The sequence below is a fragment of the Hipposideros armiger genome, unplaced genomic scaffold (assembly GCF_001890085.2).
Source record: "Hipposideros armiger isolate ML-2016 unplaced genomic scaffold, ASM189008v1 scaffold_798, whole genome shotgun sequence".
Classification (NCBI taxonomy): Eukaryota; Metazoa; Chordata; class Mammalia; order Chiroptera; family Hipposideridae; genus Hipposideros; species Hipposideros armiger.
In genome coordinates this window covers 204560-229812 of record NW_017732148.1, presented here as the reverse complement: position 1 = coordinate 229812, position 25253 = coordinate 204560, and the positions used below count along the sequence as shown (strand labels likewise).

Here is a 25253-nt window from a genome sequence, read left to right as displayed (position 1 = left end):
TTGCACATTACTGGTACTATAGGCTTTTAACACCGAATACTAACTTTCTTCTCAGTGACTGTATTTCAAGGTAGGGGCTTTAAGAAGTTAAAGTGAGGTTATAAAGTTGTAGCCCCGATCTACTAGCACTGGTGTCGCTATAGGAGGGGAAGCAACAACAGGAATGCACACCTACGGAGGACAAGCCTGTGAGGACAGTGAGAGGGGGTCATCTGTAAGGCCTCAGGAGACACCAAACCTGATGACACTTCTATCTTAGACTTCCAGTCTCCAAAGCTGTGAGACAATTTATTCCTGTTGTGTAAGCCACCTCATCTGCAGTATTGTTATGGCAGACTGAACTAACATAACCTCTTTCCAAAACACTGAGTGAATTGTAGAATGAATGGGAACTGGCAACCTTCTTACTTCCTATCTCAGAAGTAAACTTGGGCCACATACAATTGTTAATACACAGCTTGCCATGATGCCAATCTCTAGACTTTCACAGACAACTGCAGAAATGTTACCTACACATACCAGTGGTGGATGGAATGTGGGGGTAGGCAGACACTCACAGGGGAGAGAGGGTGCCACGTGGCTGCAAGTGCAAAAGTTTGGCTGGGTCTATAACCACTGCAATTTTAAAGGGGCAATGAGGCCATCACAGATAGATAAGCCCAATAATACAAATATGGACATATTACAATACCAAATCTTTCAAATCTTAAAAAACATATTAAATTTGTCTTCTAAACTGTATCAACCTGTTAAAAAGCATCACAATTTAAAGTCTGAATTAGGCGGCTTACCAATGTTGATGGCGGTTTCTTGCTTATCCCCTGTCAGGATCCAGAGTTTGATGTCTGCTTTCATCAGAGTTTCTATGGTCTCAGGCACTTGATCTTGTAATTTATCCTCAATGGCTGTAGCTCCAAGTAGCTGAAGATTCTAGAGAAGACAAGTGGCAAACACATTAAGAAGAAAACCAGTTTAGATTCTTTAAGACCAAAAAACTGAAGTGTGTATATGCTTTTAAAACAAAGATGAATAGTAAATCATGGACGTTAGTGTAAATTCCAATGATTCCATTGAATTTTCTCTCTTAAAGATCCCTGACTTTCATTCAGTACTTTTGGCAGGAGACTGAGGCTATCTATCTTATCTTACTTCTCTCTAAGGTAAGAAACTGATTCTAAAAGCAACAACAACAACAATATAGAAAGGGGGAATCAAAAGTCTATTTAAAAGAAACAAGCTAAGAAAAAAAAACAAAAGACTATGGAAGACCCCCACAGTGAAGGAGCAATCTTGCTGACCTGTTTGAAAAAGAATAAGGATAGATGTTGATACCATTAAATTGTAGTTTGATGCAGTGTCAGGAAAGGCACACACACGACACATACTATTAGAAATGATGAATAATAAACAAAGTGATTGCATTAGTCTCTATAAAAAAAGAACAGGTTGAGTGTTTTTCAAACTGTTGCACATTTGCATAGCAGAAGGTCAGAGTCCATTCGCGATTTCTTGCTCATTAGATGGTATCTTTCATACAAGACCGATCACACCAATATGCTCTGTGGAAAGCTGTTCTAATCTCTCAGAGAGATGAATTGTTTCTACTCTCACCTTTGAACTGGAGGAGAAAAAGAGAATCTCTTGGCTGTTAGGGACACAGGTAATGTTATTTTCTTGGTCTTGAAAACATAGGAATGCAGTGATGGACTAGGATTTAAACCTTTCTTTCCATCATGTGACCAGGCATTTTCTCTAGCTGGGCACCCTTCCCCACTGTGCTCTCTCTGCAAGCCACAATCAATTGACTCTCAGTCTTACCCCATTTCCCCATACTCTAGCATGATCCACTTCAGCATTTATCCTTCTTCTCAACCTTCTTCTCCCTTCTTGCCTTCATTTCTTATTTAAAATATCAGAATAGATACAAAGGGAACTAAGTGCTAAGGATAGTGTACAGGTTGGTATAACAGAGAAAGCGTCCCATTTCCTATTTTTCTCTAACGCTATGTTCTATGTACTGATCACCAAAATGGAAGTCTAAAATTAGTCCCAAGTGTCGGTAGGCATGGAAAATAAAGTTGAATATATTGGGTTGTTGGAAAAGTCATGACATATTTTTGCAACGAAAATCAGAAAAAATACATCATGACTTTTCCAACAACCCAATACATAAGTAAGAGTGAATGCATGTGTGTGCAGTTTATGAGTGTATTAATGAGGAATGCTTTGGGCTATATAGAAAAATCTGACATACTATGGCTTAACTAAAGATGTAATTTTCCTTACATAAGTGGTATTGAAGTAGGTAGTTGTGGGTATTAGGTTGATGACTCAACCATATCTCAACTCATTCTTCAGATCTCCCGCAGTGTCTCAAGGTGGCTGTCACAGCTAGAATTATAACAGCCACAAAGAAAGACAAAAAGGGGGTAATGTCAACTGTGCCTGTCTCTCATTTGAAAAGCAAAAGCTTCTAAAAGTCCTCAGCATATTTCCAGATATGGCCAACTGGCCAGACTGTGTTACATGGCCAAGCATGAATATTAGCATTTAGCTTTTCCAGCCCTCAATAGTGGAGGTGAGAGGCAAAGGGGCATGGGACTGGTGTTAAACTGGCCCCCAACAGTCTTTGCCACATACTTAAATATAGATGAGCACGCATATGCATTTGTGTATGTCCATGCGTGTGTGCGTGTAGAGATACACACACACGCACACACACACACACACACACACACACACACACACACACACACACACACCCCTATTGCCTTGTGGCGAGAAACTCGGCTCATCCTGTATGGCCAAACTCAATACTTGCTGCTTCTTTGAAGCTTTCCTTTACATCTTAAAACAAATGTTCCCCTCTGCTGTGCTGGTAGAACTTTGCTCTTGCTCTTTGCATGTCTCAATTTGTCATATTAAGATTAGCTATTTGATGTATGACTCTGGTAGTTTTGTTCAAGAGTAGGGACCATGCCTTGTTCATCTTTATATCAGTATGTTTGCTGAGTGAATGACCAAAAAAATGAATTCCAGAACCCAAATTTTACTAAGTATTGCTGCATGCAAGCCCATTTTCTTTTCAATATATTCCAAATAACTTAATCAGCTGTTAGAAGCACTTGATACATGCCTTCTTAGTACATAACATATAAGACAGGAAGGCAAATTTTCTTCTTTAAGAAGACAATATTATTTTATCACTTTTAATGGGAAGCAGATTTGAAATCTATTATAACCTGATTGAATAATTATCATCAAGAAGTTCAAGAATGAAAAGGAAGAACAGCTCAGCATCAATTACACCAACATCACAGTTGTTGTATTTCAAGGTTTAGACAATGATTTTACCAATTCTTTCAGCGCTTTTAGGGCATTTTCAGCTAGATCTTTCTGGCCCACATGCCAGCGAAGACCAGGATATAGCCATGTTCAAATATTAAATATTCTACAAGAAGGCATGATAAGATTTTAAAATGATCATGGGGATAATTCGGTAACACAAGCTCTCAAAATTTTCTAAACCAAAAAATTATTTTTTGTAATATGTTTCATAAAACCTTGGGGTAGATAATGTGAGTGCCAAGATATGAATACATCCATTATAAATATATAACCAAGTATATTTGTACATTTCCTAGCTCTACTCTAAGGGGATAAATGAGCTCAGCAAGTACACAGGTATACATTACCATGCACAAATCTAACAAAAATAAAATGACTGTATAAGCTGAGAAAAGTTACAAGGAAGGTGAACTTATGTGTTGGTGGCTATGATAACAGGAATTGCTAAATAGGGTAATAAAATATTTCTGAATATTCAGCAAAACTGCAATGGGTCCACTTTGATCCCGACAAAGGAAATACTGTGTTCCAAAGCCTGTTAATTTCCCCTTTATCCTAAGAGCTCCCGGAGCACAGCACTTACTAATTTCAGTGGAAGTCTCTGCAGCTTCCTTTCCTTTGGCTCTGGTGTCATTTATTGTGAGATTAGGATCTTGAGTGATAGGCTGTTCTGCCTCTGGAAATTAATATCTTTAGCTACATAATGATCATTAGAAAAAAAAGATTTGAACTTTGCATGCTTTTCCTGATCATAACACAAGAGTGTTTAGGCCATAATCAATTTCATCCCAAACATGTATTACCTTACACAGATGGCCACTAATGGGCACTATGGGAATTACATATTCAACAAGTGTTGAAACATGATAAAATTCCCATGGCATTTATGGAATTAAAAAAAAAAAACCCAAACACTAATTTTACTTTCAAAATGTCACGATGCCAAAAGTTATAAAGGTTTCAAGTTGATGACTCTTTGACATAATATAGATTTAGTTATCATTGAAAAATCATGAAATAATATTTATTCACCTAGCAAAGCCCTCAATAATCTTGTTTTCTTTTTCACATGTTCATAATGTATGTGGAGTCCTAAAAAAGGCATATAAATGTAAAATTTCTACCCTAGTGAAGATAAAAAGCTTCACACAGAGTATTTAAAAACTGTATAGCAAACTGTATTATGACAGATTTAGATACTGTTTTTTCCCAACACATGTATATTTTGCTACATAACAGAACCTCAAAATGACCTATTTCCATATTAGCAAATATTTTGTTAGTGCTTAGGTTTTGTATTTTTAAAAAGTTTGTGATATGTTCCTCAAAGTATAATAATCAAATTCATATCAACTTAGGCTTCATATTGCAGCATGGACTTTTTGATAGGAATCTCTTTAAAGACAAAGAAGTAATATCGATAAGCAAAGTTGTACCACTGGAGTAAATATAAATAAAATACTAGTAGTAATTGGTAACCTTTATTTCGCCATGAAATAAGACTGTGTCTAGAAATATGAAGATATATTTCCTTACCAGAGAAAATGTACAAGATACTGCTGAGTGCTTTATATTTATTAATTCAGTTAATAGCTTCGGGGAGGTTGAGTAAATTATGTAAGGTCAAACAGAGGTACAGCTGAGCTGTAAATGGTAAAAACAAAACCCGCAGAACTGATATACAGCCAAAGGCAGCAAACGGGGACTAAAAAAGATTCAATGGAAGTTAGATTTTTATCAGATCATCAGGTTTTTAAACATGTCTCTGTTCTTTAGTCTTTAGTAATACTTTCTTGCTACGAATGGGTTTCAGCCTTGTCCTGAGCCACGCCTGCCAGGCGTACCTCTTTCTGTTTCCGCGTGCAGGCCCCAGTCACATCTTGGGCCTGGCTCGCCCCACGCAAGCCTGAATTCATTCACTCACAAATGTACACGCAGGTAGAGCTGAGCGAGATGGTGGGGGTACAACAGTGAGTGCCTTCCTTCATGGAATTTATATTTCAGATGCATCATTAGAGATTCTCTGGATGGTGGGGACACTACCACCTCCACCTTGTCTTCTGATTGCATTCCCTGGTATGTTTCTCCTAGACCCTGTCTGCCTGGCTGTCATGAAGCCCCAAGTCATTAGCCACGAAGCCAGGAATCTAGAGTGGTGGTTTTCAGAGTCACCTGAAGGGCTTATTACACACAGATCACTGGGCCCTACACTCAGGATTTCTCAGTGAGTAGGTCTGAGGTGAGGCCTAGAGATGTGCAACGGTGATCGTGCTACTGGCTTGAGGAAGCCTAACTAGGAGAACGGGAATCTAGAGCAAGGTTGACAATTTTGTTCTACAAAGGGACAAACGGTGACTATTTTAGGGATGGAGGGCCGGACAGTCCCTGCTGCAACTACATAACTCTGTTATTTAGTATGAAAGTAGCCAAAAACAGTTTGTCGCCAGATGGGGAGAGCTATGTTCCAGGAAGGCTTTATTTACAAAGACAGGCAGTGGGTAGATTTGCCTGTGTGGAGTTCGCACAACCCTGATGCAGGATTCTTGGGAGGAGCCTGTCCCTGCCCTGGACTCCACCCTGATACATTGCTCTGGTTCCATCCTTGTCCAACCTCTACCCTTCTTTCTTAGCCTGGCCTTAGGTCTTCTGGCCCCAGTTCTCTCTCCTTTCCTGGCAATCCTAAACTATAGAAAAAGCCTTTTTAACTGTAATATAAAATTACCACCAGAGAGAAACAGCATTCCTCCCAAATAATCACATTTCTGTATGTTACAAACTATCTTCAAAGTAAACACAAATTTTTCTGTGAGTACAAAAGATAAACACAGGAAAGAGGTATCTTCTTAGTCTGGGTGGCTCAAAAACCCCATCCAACATGAGTTAACACTTGACCTTAAATCCTAAACAAAGGGTTAGTCGAGCAATCGGGAGAGGTGGGAAGGACGGGGAAAGGCATTCCACATAGAAGAAATCACATGCGCAAAGACAGAGGTATGCAAAGCCATACCGTGTTTGAGAAGTTGCCATTTAGTCAATATGGAAACAATAATTGAAGTGAGGTGTGGCGGGGATTTAAAAAATACTGCTTTAATAGGGTTATTACCAGGGATGACACTGGATCAATTATTTCCGACTTGTTTTGATTAGTGTGGTAGGAAAAAGAGGAGGCTGGACAAGCTGGCTGGGAATGGAAATGGAAGGGGTGCATGTTTTGTTGAGGATCCCAAGGCAAAGGGCACCTGGGGAAGAATCTTAGAAGGGAAGGGACTGAATCAGATTTAGGTTTCATCAAGATCATTGGTGGCCGACGAGGGATGGATTAGAATGAAGGCTGCAGGACCAGGTAAGAGGCTATTGTGGCCATCACCCTCTTTAGTTTTCAAGTATGGTCACCCTGGAATACCGATGTGCTGATGGCTGTGGGATTCTCAGTCATTCCACAGCACTGACTCTCTTGTGCTTTTTCTGATCAACCACACAACAATGGGGCTCTATTTAAAAAAAGAGAACCTCACACCTCTTTCCTTTCAGTGTAAGCTGAAAGGCTACAGTACACTCAGACTAAGGGTGTTAAATCGTTGGAATGGCTCATTGGCCTAATTCTAGAGAATGCAACTGGTTAATTTTTTCAAGGCCAAGGAGTACGTTTTCACTTGGTGCGTTTTCTGAACCACAGAAATCATACTTGAACTCTCACTCAGCCAAGGGTTCACCAAATAAGGCCAGAATTCACACACCCAGCTGAAAAGAATCAGAATTGGAGCAGCGATTGGGTGGAGCCTGCAAAAACAACACATCCATCTTATCTGAGTGAGAAGACAGCAATACCCAGTGTGTAAAACCTACCACGAAGTGTTCCTAACAAGAAATCTATCGGGCCAGAAGGGAGAGAGGCATGTGATTAGAGTTCTAATGAAAACTTAAGTACTTTAAATAAGAAGATTCTAGAGATGAGTTGAGGGAAAAATCACAAAAAACGAATTTCCACCTTCGTTTTAAAGGAAAACACAGTACCTTCCATTCCACAGGGCACACAGAGGCTGCGGCCCTGCTTGCCAAGTAGACCCGTCATGAACTCGCCTCCCAACCCCAACTGCCCATCTAGTGATTACACAGCTACACATTTGGCTACGTTTTACTTTTCATGTCTATAACATTTTACATACATTCTTGCTTTCTTCTAAACCCAGTTGGCAGAATAACATGGAATTAGGAGGGAACTGGGATTTGAATCGCTACTCTACCCACCACTGGATATGTCTCCTCCAGCAAGTAACTTAACTTACCTAAGAATATCTACATCAGCAAGATAAGGCCAATAATATGGATTTAATAGGGTTGTTCTGAGGATGAAATTAGATCAGTCCTCTCAAACTTTGTGTGTGTGTGTGTGTGTGTGTGTGTAGCATGTCAGCAAAAAATGATGAGTACTTTCCTATACACTGTCATATTTTTGTATAATATTAATAAATTATGTACACTGCAAAATGCAAAAAACAGGAATTATGAAAAAGATCAAACGTAAGTAGAAACAGAAGTTATAACATTTTCTTGCTCGCCCAGTAGATGATCATGGGTACCCCGCTTTGGAGGCCCCCTTGAACTAAACATTCTGGGTAAAGAGCAGAGGACTTGGAGCTTAGTAAATGCTCAAAAAGTGGCAGGTCTTCTTAGTAGATGAGCTGACAGACGTGCAAATATTCTTAAGCAAACAGTAAAATAGGAAACTACTGGAATTTTAAACCACCAAATCACCAGCACATCATGCAAATTTTCATCTAGTACATTTCACTTTTTAGTACAAATGAAAGCGATATTTGCAGCTACTAAGAATAGAAGTGGTAGTTTTATCTGAAAAAGCATTCCATTCTAATACAGAAGTTACTATGAACTTGGCAGTCATAAATGTTCAAGAAAAGTCCTGTTTTTCATTAAGTTTTATATTTCTTTAGGAATCCTCTAAACCACTCGTTGCCACATGTTGCAAAGGACGCTAAACTTGTATTTAGTCACACTGAGTGTAATGGTTGACCTATATTACACCACATCAAGGCAGTCTTTAAAAAAATCCCAGAAATGTCAACCATATTTTGGGGAGAAAAAAAGGAAATAATGTAAAAGTCATCACTACCTCAACTGTCTGATCATATTAGTTTTATTTTAGTACCCAGGGCACTAAGCCCTGTCTGAAGTTGTATTTTTCAGTTTACAAGTTTGCTACCTATCTCCCACTATTAAAATAAAGACAGGGATTTTTCTATCCTTTTCCCTTGCTGTGCCCCAGTGCCCAGAACAGAGCCTGCCATGTGTTCAGGCATTCGTTTCTGAATCTTTTCAACCATGTGCTTCTCATATCCACATATTAAAAAACTTGGCAGATAGGTGTTTTAAATGATTGAATCTAAATTTCTAAAGAATGCAATCTTTAAAATTATCAGACCCTTTTCTAACATATTCTTGGTGACAATACACTGATATCAACATCCTCAATGTGCAGACAGGAGCAACTACGGGTATGTTAGTAACAGGGATCAGGCTTTCATTAAACAAAACCTACTAAGTAAATTTAGCTTCTGAATTTATGTACTTGAATCATTCATGTATTTGTTGAATATTTATTTAGTTATTCACAGAGGCTGGACAGGCAGGCACTAGGGATAGAGACGTGAATATCATGAAAACAGTCCCTGCCCTCAGGCAGCTTCAGTGTAGTGAAGGATATACAGTAATCACAAATCACAAAATTATAACATTGCTATCTGATTCGAAGGAGAGCTAGATGATGCCAAAAATACAGCCTTCCGATTACAGGCATGCCTCGGAGATATGGTGGGCTTGGGTCCAAATCACAATCAAGTGAATTTCACAAACAATAAAGCGAGTCACATGAATTTTTTGGTTTCCCAGTGCATATAAAAGTTATGTTTACACTATTCTGTAGTCTATTAAGTATGCAGTAGCATGTCTAAGAAAACAATGTACACACCTTAATTAAAAATACCTTATTGCTAAAAATGCTAAACATCATCTGCGCCTTCGGCGAGTTATCACTTTTTTTGCTGGTGGAGGGTCTTGCCTCAATGTTGATGGCTACTAACTGATCAGGGTGGCAGTTGGTGAAGGTTAGAATGGCTGTGGCAATTTGTTAAAAGAAGACAACAATGAAGTCTGTGGAATGACCCTTCCTTTCACTTCAACACTTGAAGGCCACTCTAGGGTTAGTAATCGGCCTAATTTCAATATTGTTGCTTCTCAGGGAATAGGAAGCCCAAGGAGAAGGAGAGAGATAGGAACAGCTGGTTGGTGGAGCAGTCAGAATACCCGCAACATATATAGATTAAGATCGCCGTCTTACATGGGAGCGGTTCATGGTGCCTCAAAACGACTACAAATGGTAACATCAAAGATCACTGATAACAGTTCACCATAACAAACATAATAATGAAAAGGTTTGAAATATTTCGAGAATTACCAGATACAGGAAGTGCGCTAATGCTGTTGGAAAAACGGCGTCGACAGACTTGCTCAGTGCAGGGCTGCCATAAACCTTCGATTTGTAAAAAGAAAACCCCACAATATCTGCAAAGCACAATAAAGGGAAGTGCACTAAAACGAGGTATGCCTGTGCTCTGAAGCTCAGAAACGACCCTCTCTGACCCATAATCTATTAGAAAACCTTTAACAGGTAAAAACATTGGATAAGTTTTAATTAAAAAAAAATTTTGCAATTCATGCCTCATAACAAGAGAAAAAGAAAAGAACAATTTTATCACTAGGAAATACTGCTTCAATCATACCCAACCTAGGCAGGTATAATATCTCACTCTGTTTTCTGTAATACTCAACATAAATAATTCGCTTTGGTAAAGATTAGAAGTGATTAATTCATAATTTATGCAATGCTAAAGCTATAATTAAAATTTTCTACTGAAGCAAATAAACATAACAAAAGTTTCAAAATACTGTGTTTATCATGAAGACACACCTTCATATTTCAAGCAACAGTTTAATTATAATATATTCCCTGATAAGTAAGATCACAGCCCTCTATACTATTAATTTTCAAAGGAACCCAGCAGCACAGTATGAGTATAGGGCAAAAAAAAAAAATCTGAGTCTTAGAAATATGTTAGAATAAATGTAAAGTGGCAGATCAAAGCAGGTGGGAAATTTCAGAGAAACCGCTGTTGATGAAGCATAAAGCTTCATAATTATTCTGTTACTTATTTGACATTTTTCCTGACCAAATACAAATTATTAATTTGATTTTATTTTAAAAACCTGAGTTTTAAAAATATAGACCAATAGTGTAAGTGGTTTCATAATCTAAAATTACAAGTCCAAAAACATTATCTTTCAAAAGAATGAGGTTAAAAGAAGGTAAACAGGTCAAGTGTGCTGTCTGACAGTATGAGACAAATGTAAATTCTCTCAACTGGTGATAGAGACAAAGAGGTGTTACTGTCCACACACCCAAAGTGATGCTATAATTTTCCTCAAATTGGGTCGAGACATCTCAAGTATCTGATAGGACTAATAATCCCCTTTGCATTTTAACTATCTTCTTGTTCCTGAATGCCTTCCTAGTAATGTCACCTCTTGGCCTATATTTAGTAAGAGAAAAAAGGCCTCTCAGTAACATCTTGAAACAACTCATAACATTAGAATTAATTTTTTTTAAATTCTGAAGTTTACCATATGAATACAGTGGTTGGAGACCAAACAGTACAACTTCATAGCAGAGATGATGATATTCTATAGATACATGCAAAAGTCCTAAATCCTCTCATCTAACAGTGTCTGTCAATATGGATAACAATATCCAGAGGATTTTTTTCAACCCCCCTGTGTCATCTTTCCTTTTGTGTGCCCCGAGGCTGAAGGAAGTGCATTCTAGTGCTTAGCCATGCTGGAGTAGGAAAGTGAAAAAGCACTACATCACGGGACAGATGTCATTACCTTCTTGGATGTTCTTGGATGTTTGAATATTTTTCCAGGTTATACTAAGAGTTTTAGTTCCCAAGGGGATAAGGTTTTAACTACATTTCAAAACCAGAATTACTTGTATGAACAAACATTGCAGGGACAAAAGAGAGGGCAGGGTTTAAAAGAACAATTTCAATCATAATAATCATATTATAAAATTTTCACTTATTTTGTTAGATATGAAAAATACTCTTTGTTTTCTCGCAATGCTCTACAAATCTTTCAAATTTGGAATGTCCTTTAATGTAACACTACCATTAATGTGTCAATGGCACTTGGCGACATTAACTCAACTAGGTTCAGAAACATCCTGTATAGGACCACAATGATGTTCTGATCTTTTCTTAAAAAGTGAGGGAAGATGCCTATAATGATTTTGAGAAGCATGTTTTCCAAAAACTTCACACACAGATGGAATATTACATAGTTTTTAAACTGTGCTCAGTGGGGCCCCGGAGTCTTGCTCGTGGACCACGATGAGGGCAGGCAGGGGCTCATGGGAGAGCCAACTGGGGCTTTACCCTGCCCCCTCCGCTCTTTAGAGCAGCATGACTTTTATCTGTTATATATATATAATGAATCAGGCAATGTTTTATTTAGAAAACGGGTTCTGCTCTGAAAGAGAAGGAGAAGGAGTGAGAAAGATTTGAAAAACTACTCTGTTTAAAATTGACTATGTTACATGGTAAGTCCAATATTATGGTCTACATACAAAAATAGATTCTGATGACATTAAAAAAGATTTCATAGTCAACATGTCTCATTTAAAATAGGCAAGGACGAAGCCAAAATGGATGAACCGTAGGGCTAGGACAGCTAACTTTAAAGCCAGGGTGACACGCCAGCAGGATCTGTGGTCTTGCCATGTTGAAACTTGCCTCACCGAAGTGGTTTTAAAGGCAGCTGTCTGTGGCTCCCACTGAGCGCTAACCCCGGCTGGTGTTAGGAAAGACTGGAGGCTCAGGCCAGTGAAGGCCTGGGATCACCCTGGCTCTAGAGAAATTAAAAGCTCTACAGTCCTCAAATAATCATGGTTGAAAAAAAGCATTTTTCCGAAAAAAAAAAAAGCACTTTTCAGAAAATTAGCTCTTCGCAGAGACTCCTCGTCATTGTCCCCATGCTTTTCCCGTAAAAAGACCTCTGCTCTCCTTTAACGGGTGACATCACCTTTTGAGGCTCATTTCAAAAGTTACCACTTCTCTGAAAGGTTCCTTTGGATCAGGTTTGTAGTTACTATTCTGGGTTCCTTCAGGTTTCCTTAAGGAATTGGTTCAGACCATGACACTCTGAGGGACACGGCCAAGTGTTGCTCATGGGCTAGAGCATCCCTGATAACTACCATCTATTAATTGCCTAATGAAAGCTAATTAAGTGAATAAATGAATGAAACTATGGTTTCAGAGGTAGGGATAGATTAGGAAACCAGTCTTAATTTGGAACAAGCTGGCTGAACAAGGGAACCAATCTTTTTATCTTCTGGGTCTTAGATTTTTCAGTAAAACTTAGAGACCACTGTTTATCATGAACTACTGGGACATTAGCTAAAAAACTCCCCTTTCCATTTGTTTTAAGTAAGAGGTAATTGTAAGGGAGGCTGCTGTATTTGTAAACTAAAAATACACATGCAGGTTATATATTTCTCCAGGCAACTTAAATTTCAATGTGACTCACCATCTCCATCTGCTGGAAAAAGGCTGAACGTCTATTTCCTTGAAAGGATGGAAGTCACAAGGCTTTTGATAATAGATATTAAACCCACACACAACATCCACCACCATTGTTTAACCTATAAAATCTAATCTATAAACTAGAACATTCAGATTAAAAATGTTAGGCACAATAAGCATTCAACTCCAGAATAGAAAAAAAATGTAATGTTTAGAATCCATTTTCAAATATTTTATTGTCACTTATTATATATTAATTCTATCTTGTTATCATGGGGGAAAAGGCCACATTATATTCAGGCTGTGTAGAAAAGGAGACAGGAGAAAAGGAATAATTTCCAAACAAGTACTATTTTATTTTTTTACTTTTCAAAAAGAGTAAGGAAAGCAAAAGATTAAAAATCAATACCATTAGTGGTTTAAGATAACATGTGACTTTGGTTGGAGAGACTGAAAGAGATTATGATCATGGCCTCATAAATAAAATATCATTTTATTTCATCACACAATACCCCAAGGCATAATCATATATAAAAATGTCAGGAAAAAAAAGAGAGCGAGTTCAATCAATCACTAAGTTGATTGATAACAAGCTCTTTACTATTTATGCACATCTAAATTGCGGGGAGGGAGTTATCAGGTTGGAAGTTACCATAGATGCCATCACAAGTCTTCTGAGAAATAATTTCAAATAGAAGTGGGGTGTGAAAAACAAACTAGCTCCTAATGGGATCACTATCTATTCAGGAGACAGGAGAACAATATCTAGAGTCACATATGGCAACTGTATATAGTAGAAAAACCACCTGCAGTTGGAGGATGACATTCCCATTATTATATAGAGAGGAGGGCACAGGGGGAGAGGAAGAAGGGAAAAGTCCAGGGAGGTGTCAGTGGTGTTGGCTGCCTTTCAAGACAGGAAGTTGCAGGAAGTACTTGTTTGAGAGAGAAGAAGAGGGGAAAAATGTTGGCTTTTACTCGCCTAAAAGCAAGATCAAGTAAACTAAATGCAAGATCAAGATCATAGCTAACAGGCAAACTTGGTTCTATGCAGTACAAATATGCGTACAGTTGAAGGAATTATGTAGTTACGAAGTTATTTAATGGAAAGTTAAAGGTTAGAATGAAGATACTTGAGTGGCTAAGAGCATGAACTCTGGAGCCAAAGTGCGACTTCTGGCTCGCCCTCTTATGAGCTGTGTATTCTCAGCCACATAATTTAACCTCTTTGTTGCCTTGATTTCTTTATCTGCAAAACTGAGATAATGAACAGTATCGACCTCAAATGGGTGTTGTGAAGATTCAAGTAATAGAAACAGCACCTGGCACACAGTAAGCACTATGCAAAAATGTTTGCTATTGTTAATTAAGGAAGAAAGGTTTCTTGCTACTTCTACAGCATCAATCATAGTGTATCCATCACTTTTGGACAGAATAGCCTTGGTTCCTTGGATAGTAAAATGAGAATGTTTATAGTGTGACATAAATGATGGGTTTATAGGGCCGGCCAAGTGGCATGTTGGTTAAGAGCTGGCTTGGGACGCCAGCTCTGAGCAGTAGGGCCCCGGTTCGGATCCCACATGGGGGCCAGTGACACTGTCCACTACAGCTAAGATGGTGAACAATGGCTTGACCTGGAGCTGGGCTGCTGTGAGTCGCCAGAGATGGCGTAGGCTGCAGCCCCTGCTGCAGTGGGCTGCCATAAGCTAACCGTGTGTGGCTGGCAGCCAGTGTGAGCGGCCGGCAGCCCGAGTGAGCTGCCAAGAGCAGCTGTGAGTGGCCGTCCAGAGGCCGGCGACCGATCTGCCTCACCCAGGAAGAGTGCAATGATAATACCAACATGGGCCAGTGAAGCAATGTCCTCTACAACTAGACTGAAGAACCAAACGACAGCAACTTATCTGTTCCCAATTCCCCAGCACTGTTCCACTCACCCAATTCCCCAATAAAAATCTTAAAAAAAAAAAATGATGGGTTTATATAAGTGAACAATGATTGACACATTCTTTTTTATTAGCTACAGAATCACATAAGCTATATATTATTTTGTATTTCATATTATACACCTTCATTAACTATTGGTACACATGGGTGCATAGGTGACTTATGAGCATGCATACTTGTTTGTGTGTGTTGAGGGGGGCACGTGTATCTTCAGTGGAATACATGGCAAGGAAATTGCTGGACTAGACAAACTCTGATCGAAAATTGTGACGAGAGAAAAGATCCAAAATCATTCCAGGGACTTTTCAGCAAAAACTTTAACCAGTATTAAGATTTGTCAATGCTTAGACCCAAGGAGATTCAATAGTAAGTGGTATGCCAAGATATTTTGATTTTTATTTTATTGGCTCCTTGAGTAAAGATTGACATTTTCTGGAAACCAAACTCTCTATACGAGCAAAATAGTCTTTCACGTACCTTTTCAATTAGCTCGTAACTCTCTTCCAGTTTGAGCAGCCTGTTTTGCACAGATGTGGATGCGCGCTGATAGACTGCTCGCCACTCTTGGAAGTCGCTCTCTGAAATCTCAGCCACAGCAAAACATAAAGTTCTTAACCCTGAAAAAAGGTAGCATACACCCCCACCCAAAACAAAATAAAATTTTATGCAGAAGTCTGACACTTCATTTTTATTTAACGAAGTCTCATTTTGAAAACACTGATTTAATGGAAACAATGTGTTGAAGTGTGATTGAAGTATGACAAAACCTCAGTATAAAACATATACTAATGTTTCCGTCTCCTTTAAAACTGGCACCCTGCTTCTAATTCCCAGCTCTGTCAATCTAGCCTCCAAACCTAGAGTGGCTTTTTTTAAATCCTAACTTTATCAGATTATGCCTCTGCTTGAAATCTTTCATTTGCTCCCCTGGATGAAGTTCAAACCCCAAAGTCTGGCTCATTCCACATACATCAGTTGTCCTCAGCCTCATTCTTTGCCATTCATTTTCTACATACCAGGGGCTTTGCCCATGCTGGTCACTTGTTCTCCATTCCACCCTCTTCAACTCCCCTCCGCTGCCTGCCTTAAACCTACTTTAAGATTCAGTTCTTAAAATCATCTCTTTGAAGCATCCTCCTCTCACCCAGACCCCACAGGCAGAAATCCCCAAACACTGCTATGGTGTGAATGACAATGTCTCATAAATTGTTTTTCTTGTGGATCTCCTATGTTAGCTTAAAGCTCCTGGGTGGCAAGGACCTGGGTTTCTTCATATCTGTCACTCCAGTATTGAGCACAGTGGCTGGTTCATCATAGTGGCTTCTTAGATTCTTATGAAGGAAGGAAGTGAGAGATCCCACTGAGGTCTCCTGGGAGAGCCACCTTCCTCTTGCTGGGATATATGGTTGTGTTTATTATTGCTCTCTACCACTGTACATTTATAGTTATGAAGAGCCTTTAAAAAATGGCAGAATACTGACCCCCCCCCCAAATACCCATCAGAAACACCCTGGGGAAAACAATCAAAGCTGATGCTTGAGGTGACTTGCTCTCAGTGCTGGGTGCCTGTCAATTCCATAACTCACTTGGAGGCTACCCTCAGCCAGAAAAAAGTTGATGGGCTGGATGGAACAAGGAAGAGGCAAAAAGCCTCTGTCGGCCATGAGAAATGCAGTTAAATAGGTTCCTGAGAAGACAACAGCCTCACTCAAGGTCATTTAACTCTCAGAATAACTAAGTGCTAGTGATCTCAGGCCTGGGAACATGTCAGCAACAAGAAGCAAAGAACCTAGGACATAAAATGCCCAGAGGACTCTATCTTCCAAGAAAGCAGCGGGTTGGTCTATTGCCAGATCACTGAGAGAAGAACTTAAATCTTTGGGGTCGCATTAGGACATGTTTTTCTCTTTTGGAAACTTGGCTTGAAACTTACTCGGGTGTAGCCATGGAGCAGAAGTGTTGATCAGAACAGGGCCAGAAAGAATGGGGTGGAGGTGGAGGCCATGCCAATCTGAATCTGCCTAGGAGCTGGAATGTCTAACATCACAACCAGAGAGAAAGATGCTCTACCTATTCAGAGCCTGTGCTGTCGTTCGCTGGATGGGCGACACCTGCCAAGCCTGTCTGAGGTTGTACCTTAAGGAATCTGAACTCTATGGACATGTGTCTCTTCATGCTCTTGTGTTTGTAGGGGAGAATTGGGAGAAGGGTCTTTACGTCCTTGCTTTCCAAAGACTAGTGCTTTGAAACATTCCTATCTTTTTGAAGCTTGGATTAAGAGGAAAAAGGATTTGATCAGAGGTCAGGCTTGGTGCCATTGGCAACAGTTCCAGCCTAAGAACGCAATGGGTGAAAATTTAGATAGGAGATATTGATACAGCTCTGGCCACTTTCATTAAGCTTAGAGATAAGACTATAAATTATGACCCTAATGTTTCACAAACCTCACTTCCTTTTATCTACTCTAGGTCGTCTCTCTGGACTATGCATGGTTTTGTCATCCAGATCATGTATTTCAGTAGGACAGATGGACAGGGCTAAGTATGTTTACCTCACATAGAGCCTGCCATGTATTAGGGGCTTACTAAAAAGTCTTGAGTTGAAACTAAACTGAATAACTATTTCAATAGTTATATAGGTTTATTTATTTCTTTTCTTTCTTATTCAGATTAGAATACCCAGGTCTTTGCCTCTTGTTTTTTTCCCATCTGCACTGCTTTAGATACAAAGTAAAGTATTTAAACTGTAAATAGTATTCACTCTAAAAAGTGAACAGATTTATAGGCCCTATGGCCCCTAAAATTGGGGGGACAAAGTCTCTAAAAATTTTAATAAAGAAAGGAAAGCAAAATTAAAATATGGTGGGAACAGCATATAGTATCATGTATATTATCAACATTAATTATTATCTTGCTTTAGGACTCTTTAAGTAAAATAATAACAATGATCCTATAAGATATCAGTAGTCTATGCTTTCTTTTTATTTCAATCATGCTTTATGGCCATATTACACTCACCTTCTGTAGCAAACTGCTCTAAATGTTTTAGCGTAATGTCTTTGTATTTTGAAGTCTCCGCCAGTCGATCATAAATTACAGTGTCCTGGAAAACAAACAGAAGGTATGATACACTAGAGTTCCTTATTCTGAGTTTAATAAAGTTGATGTTGGCAACATTATTAGCAGCAAATCAGTATACAAACAACCAATCACTTTGAGAATTGGTTTTAAAGCCTAAAATGGTTTCACCTAATAACACCGTTTCCCTAACGACATTAAGGAATACGGTTCTAGTTCTGTATTTTCATCTTTCTCCTCTCTGAATAAATCCGTCGTTACTCCAATGTTAAAAAATCTCACATTCTATCACTACTTCATCACCCACCTCTCACCCCCAAAGGTTGTGCAGAACACTGCAGGGTTCAGAGGTGCTACAAGGAAGTCTGGTCCAGTACTCAAAAGATTTGGGAAATGCTGGGCTGAACAAAGCTGAACAGCTTGCCTGGCTGCAAGACTTCTCAGAGCCTTTAAGATGCAAATGTGCACAGTGGATCTTTAAGGGCGGTGCCACGGTTGTGCTCCGAACTCACTCACTACTTTACCTTTTAGAGGTTAGGGCATCTTCAGGGGACTGGTGCTGACCAAAGAACAAACCCTGAGAGACACAGGTCTAAATCCACTTAGAGGGTTGATGGGTGTAGTAGGGAGAATCTTGGATAGACCTCGCATTGTCTTACAGCTGAATATTTCTGACTGTGTCACGTTAGCTTTAAGACTCAATTTACTTCGTCTGTAAAATCCAATTACTGGATTATCTTTCAAATCCTTTTCAGCTTTACTTTTAGGCACCACTTATGTTTCTCTAATTTTTGCCCCTTTATAAATTGCCTATTTTTCTTTCAGTCATTTTTCAGTTTGGGTTTAGTGTTTGAAGAATTTTAGTATTCAGCTTTCATGGTTTTATTAGACCAGGAAAAAATAAATCATTTACCTGTAATTACTTTCTCAGTGGTATTACCCATTTTGGGGTCTCTAGTCTCAGGGCTGAGATTTGGAAGCAGACTAATGGACTATGATTTAGAACCCCTGAGAGAAACAGAACTTAGTGACCTCAGAACACATGGAATATTCCAGGCCCCAATTATGAATTTCTTTTCATTCTTCAGTGGCAGAATGGGAGCGGGGGGCAAAGCAAAAGGAAATGATAATTTCCCCTCATGGTTCCATTCTGAAAATAAAAGGTATAACTTATGAACCCTATTTTTTTCCAGAGGCTAATGAAATTTTCAATGAAATTAAAATAGGCCATTTAAAACTAATTTTTAAAAATCAACTTAAAAAATCTTTTAAAAATTAAAATCATGTAAGCAAAAGTGATAATAAGACCAGCAAGATGAAATTCTGCAATGTAGTCAACCATCCTAGTGAAAGAAACCAATGTTCATAATAGGTGCATTTCCTACTTTCTTTACAGTATCAAAAAAAGCAGGTCGCAGAATGCGCTTTTCTGCATGAATTATACAGTATGTTTTTAAGCGACAATCCCAAATGGCCATGCTTAAATGTGAAAAATCTATACATACAGATACTTCTCACCCAAAGTAACACTCATTTACTCAGGGGGCTATGTCAAATATTTGGTACATTGTTAGGAACCAAAAAGGTGCTTCTCCTAGGACCAGATTTAGAAGAGGCTGAGTCTACATTTACCGAAAATCCTCACTGGGTTTACTGATCTGGTGTCCTAGTCCTTGGCAAAGTCAAAGTGGAAAATCACGGTGTGGGTCTGCTGCTGGAGTGGCACGGCACAGTCAGGTTACAGTCACTTATGTCAAGGGCCTAGGGCTTCATGATGAAAACTCTTAGGTGAATTCCATTCAAACACTGTTCTTCCTATTCACCTTTTAGACTGAAGTTCCAGTGTTGCTCTGTCCTTACCTACAGTGCTTTGCACAGGACAGGTGTTCAAAAAGTGTGTTCAATGAATAAAAGACTGGGAGTAATCCCCAATTATCCTGAAATTTCACTTTACGGAATACCACATTAGACAATACTGTCATATAAAGGACTACCATGAAGGCCAAGGGTCAACAATAAGAAGGGAGAAAGTAGAAAAAAGAGGTTTTACATAATCACTTATTTAAGCACTGCAATTTATGCTGAAATTATCTAGATGATTTTGCTATAAATTAGCCAATCACCACCAAGGAACATGATCTTGTTGTCAAGTTAAACAAGACTGACCTCTGCAATAAGTTTGGGCCCTTGTGAACTGGAAGGTTGGCTGAAGACATTAGACACATCTACGTTTAAACCTAGACAAGCACCTTCCGGGTTTCTGTGTGCCAGTCAGAATGATCTATATACTTTGCCACTGATGTGGTGGTGAACTGCTAAAAATAACTAATTTCAGATGTGGTCTTTTGACATATGGCACAGAATTTTACTTAGGGGGCCCTTAATTTGAAATTTTCAGTCACTTTACGGTCCTTACAACATTAAGTGTATTAATCAAGTTTCTCACTTCTCTGATATATGAGTTTGGAGTAAGATTTCTAGCTTCTTGAATAAATAAATTTTTTTTGTGTGTAAATGTAACTTTTTCTAAATTGGCAACTTTTTCTAAATTGGCAGATATAAGTTGTGTATGGTGCACTTTTTAAATTTTATTTAAAAATTAACAAAGCAAGACATCCTCACTGCAAAAAATCTGGAAAAAAGCAAGAAAAATGTCATCCGTAAATACACACACACACCCATCCATCCACCTACAATCTTTGTGCTATATTCTGGATGAGCTCTTCAGTACTATCTTCCAATTCACTAACTTCATCTCCACCCCTTCAACCCTGTCTACTCTAGAGTTTACTCCATTTACTGATGTTTTTTTTTCTTAAATTTGTTAATGATTTCTAATTTATCTTATAGGTATCCCCCTTCTCTTCCCTCCCCCCAATTCTTTTTTCATTAGAATAGTTGTAATTTCTTTATCATGCTGAGCTGTAAATATCCTTTGTCAGATTGGCCTACACAGATGACTGCATCTGGAGTGAATCCATGGTCCAGTTGTTTATGTATGTGCTTGTTCTCTCTTTGGCGTGAGATTTCCTCATGTGTCTCTCAGTTTTGCTCTTGCTTTTTCCCTCTTTGCCTACATCCCACTCTTGTGGGTTTCTACAACCCCCAGCAGAGGTTGGCAAGAGCTTCTCTTCATCTCATCTCATGATTAGAAAGGGCACTGCTGTCTCAGGCTTCAGAGAGGGGAGGCTGGACTCCTATCTGCACTTTATAGAAAACTCTATTTGCCCCAATGGCCCCAGAGAAACCAAACTTCAGCCCAATGCTCCCCAATTCCGAACCCAAGGCCTGCGACTCCCACCCTACTCAGCTCAAGACTTTGTTCCAATGTACCTCTTTGATTTTCTATTCCTATTTTGGTCTACAAAGGTGTTTACCTTGCTTTTGGGCCTGGTTTTATCTTTGTGTTTTATACTATATGCATTACTGCTCTGATTTTGGATAGAGGAGATACAACCAAGTATGAACAGACTATGCTACCTTGCCTGGGAAGTATTATCGATGACTTATTAACTGACTTTTATTACTAAAGTATCGGGTTGCACTTGTCACTGTTGATTATTCCCTCTACCTAGGAACCAGCAGACTCCTCAGACTTGCCTCCAAATTTCAGTCCCACCTCTTGGATCCTCTACCTTTCACCTTTAGTCCTCCTCTCTACTCCTGTAATATTTTCTTCATGCGAGATCTCATTAATCCCCCGCTTTTAGTTTCCAGCCATACTTGTTAACCCCTAAATCTGTACAGGCATCCCAGATTTCTTTCCCTGTGAAATCCAGGTATTTCTGCTTAATGGCCCAGATGTAGTTCTCAACCCTCTATCTTGGTAAATGGTATCACTTAGTAAACTCTGTTAGCCAAGTAGAAATCTGGCAATAATCCTAGATTATCTTTTTCCTCATCACCCACATGTAATCAATTACCAAATCTTAAATCTCTGTTCTCTTAATGCTCCCTGCAACTATCTTGGTTCAGATCTTTACCAACTCTTGTCTGGACTACTGTGCTCAACTGGTGACTCTGTATGCATCTCTTTTCTGCTTTAACTCATCTTCCTAAATGGCATCAGAACAATCCAGAAGACAAGGTACAAGTTCTTGAGCATGGAAAAAAACCCATGACCTAACTCATGTCTATCTTTCCAGCCTTGCATTCTGCTATTCCCTGCCAAATTACCTGTACTTCTTAAGTGTACCTTGCTATTTTTATGTTTATGTCTTTCCAGTATTTAACCACATTTCTTGGCCAATTTGGGAATGGGGGGAAAACAATGCAAAAAGCAAGTTAATGTGTGCAAAGTCTCTCTGTGACTATTCAAAAAGGAAGTCAAATGTTTTCATTTTTCATTCAATGCTTTAACTTCCAAATGAGTTTCTAGGTAGAAGATTACTCAAAACTAAGAAAGATAGAATGTGAGCTGGGTGTAGTAAACTGGACACATATCAACCATTGAAAGTGGGAGGCCTTAAATAAGGCTCTCTTTTTCCCTTATCACTGAATGTTATCACTGAGGTGTGGAAGATCTTTACAAGACATCTTGATGTTATATCCTAATCGTCTCTTTATATATATTTCCCTGGCTAGTCTTAAGCTCATGACAAGTCTTGGGTCTTACTTTCCTATCTCCAACATCCCATTCAAAGTCTGGTAGATAAAATACCCACACCTAATAAATGTTACCATATTTCCCCATGTATAAGACACTCCCATGTATAAGACACACCTTAATTTTGGGGCCCGAGATTTGAAAAAAAATGTATTACATAAAGTTATTGAACTTACGTTTTATTCATCATAAAATTCATACAACTCCTCATCACTGTCAAAACTCCCAACCTTTAGCTTATCCTCATCTGTGTCTGATGACGAATCACTGTCTTCATATATTGCCTCGCCCTCAGTTCCATCTATGGCATTTGAAATCTACAACCACTGTATAAGACGCACCCAGTTTTTAGACCCCAATTTTTTCGAAAAAAGGTGCGTCTTATACATGGGGAAATATGGTAACCGCTTCAATGAGCAACCAAAAGAATTCTAAAACTAAATTCATGAAACATCAGAAATAGTTCTACCAAATGCTTTAAAACCAGGCATTCAATAATTGCATCTCAATGCTTCAAAACCAAGGCATTGAAAAACACCTTCAACAGGAATTAAATAATAAGCTTGAACTTCATCATAAGTTGTTTCTGAGTTCCATGTGATAAAGCAAGTTTGTTGATTATATTGAAAATTGCAGTGTTCCAAGTTAGTAAGTTACCTGACTAGTCCAAGTAGACTAGGTACTTGGAAAGGATAATTTGGAAGGGAAATACTGACTCATTTAAAGAACAAAAACAACAAAAGGCTCTGATCAGTAGATTTCTTATTTTTCCATGAGTGGAAACATATTTTAACCCGGAAAATTCAGTGAGCATGACATATTACTGTTTCTGTCAATATACCAAGCCCAACCAATAGCTAGAAATTCTCTTATAATTAAAACAATGCCAGACAAATAGTGATCATTACATGAAGAAATTATAGCGGCAATTGTGATCCAAATTTCCCCTCATTTCTATGGTTTTTAAAAAATGAGACTCAAACTGGTGTGGCTCGCTACATTTCTAATACAATTTAAAAAACAATTTCTGTAAGTGTCTTCTTATTTATATACTATAAACCTCAACTATTATGTATCAAAACTTAAATTATATAAATAACCTCGGCCAAACTTTTCAAAGCGCCAAATTTACCCAGAAGAAACTCCGTGTTTCACCAGAAGAGGCTGAATGCTATTACCATAAAACACCAACAAAAGTGGATGTCAGCAACTTCATGCTAAACATCTGTGTTACATTTCCATAGAAGAATGCTTAACATATACATTAGAAAGCATCATAAATCTAAACTGCAAAAGACAAAAATAAAAACTTACAGCTCCTTTGCAGTAAAGTCGTAACTTCCCGGATGGAGTGCGAACAATCACTGACATTCTTTTTCGAGCACTGAAAGAAAAAGGTTTTCCATAATTTGTCATCATACCGAGAATATGCATATATATATATATATATATATATATATATATATATATATATATATATATATATATATATGTTTGTCATGCCTCATATATTTTAATACTCACAGTGAAAAAATAAATTTGACCAAATTATGAGCCGTATCCCTCCACATACACAAACCATCCTCCGGGTGTACAATGGGTACCTTTGAAAGTTACGTTATGTTTTTTAAGGCACCAGGGTACCATCTGCTGCCCTAGAGGAATAATTTACAAAACAGCTCTTCAGAGACCTACAGGAGTTAGTATCCACCAGGGTGGAGGGGAATTGTGGTTCAGTGTGTTCCGATTTAAAAAAAATATTTAAGCGGGTATCTTTTAGGATGAATTACAGCTTTTATTAAAACAGAAATGATAATCAATTTTAAGGACATACCCAATCACATGTAAAGGAAAACACTAGCACTTTAAAAGTGACTTAAGCATTCACAATTATTGTTTCTAAATGGTGACCAGCAAACCACTGTCATCATGTAAAAGAACCTAATTTATACTGCAAAGCTAAGCTAACATTTTAACACTGTGTCGATGATATAAACAGTTTAATAAAAACTGTAGGTCAAACATATAATGTCTTTCAAAGCATTAGCAAAGAGACAGCAAATGACACTGAACAGGACAAGTCGGTACAGCACAGCACAGGATAAGCCTCATTGGGAACCAAGCGTGTATAAGCATTCTCTCCAGAAATGAGGAGAAAAAGGGACTTATCAAGTGTCTGCATCTGTTTTTTTTTTACATTAGAATGTCCTGCTGCTAAAAAACTGAGACAAGTACAATATTAAGTAGCAGTTAGAAATGGTGTCATAGCATACAGCCAGGAGTTTCTTTCAGAGGTATCTCGAAATATTTAGTCCTCTTTTTCTCCATCTAGAATCTCCATTGTGCAGTCATGCACCACATAGTGGCATTTTGGTCAATGACACACTGCATTTATGACGGCGGGCCCATAAGATCATAATGGAGTTGAAAAATTCTTGTCGCCTATTGAATCCATCATAATGTCATTGTGCAACACATCACTCACCTGTTTGTGGTGACGCAGGTGTAAACAACCCACAGCAAGTCATATAAAAGTAACAGCACATACAATTATGTACAGTACGTAGTACTTAATAATGATAATAGATGATTATGTTACTGGTTTCTGTATTGACCATGCTATAC

General features: G+C 38.5%; 1 protein-coding gene across 1 annotated transcript in view; it reads right to left on the bottom strand.

Annotated features, from left to right (window-relative positions):
• The window catches only part of ATP8A1 (ATPase phospholipid transporting 8A1), a 211590-nt gene that overhangs the window by 81577 nt on the left and 104760 nt on the right, over positions 1-25253 (bottom strand). Inside the window, exons 18-21 of the mRNA XM_019628491.1 lie at positions 23943-24012; positions 17963-18047; positions 15423-15562; positions 792-930 (exon numbers count right to left, since the gene is read on the bottom strand). Coding sequence (XP_019484036.1) covers positions 792-930; positions 15423-15562; positions 17963-18047; positions 23943-24012 — 434 coding nt within the window. The remainder of the gene's footprint in view (positions 1-791; positions 931-15422; positions 15563-17962; positions 18048-23942; positions 24013-25253) is intronic.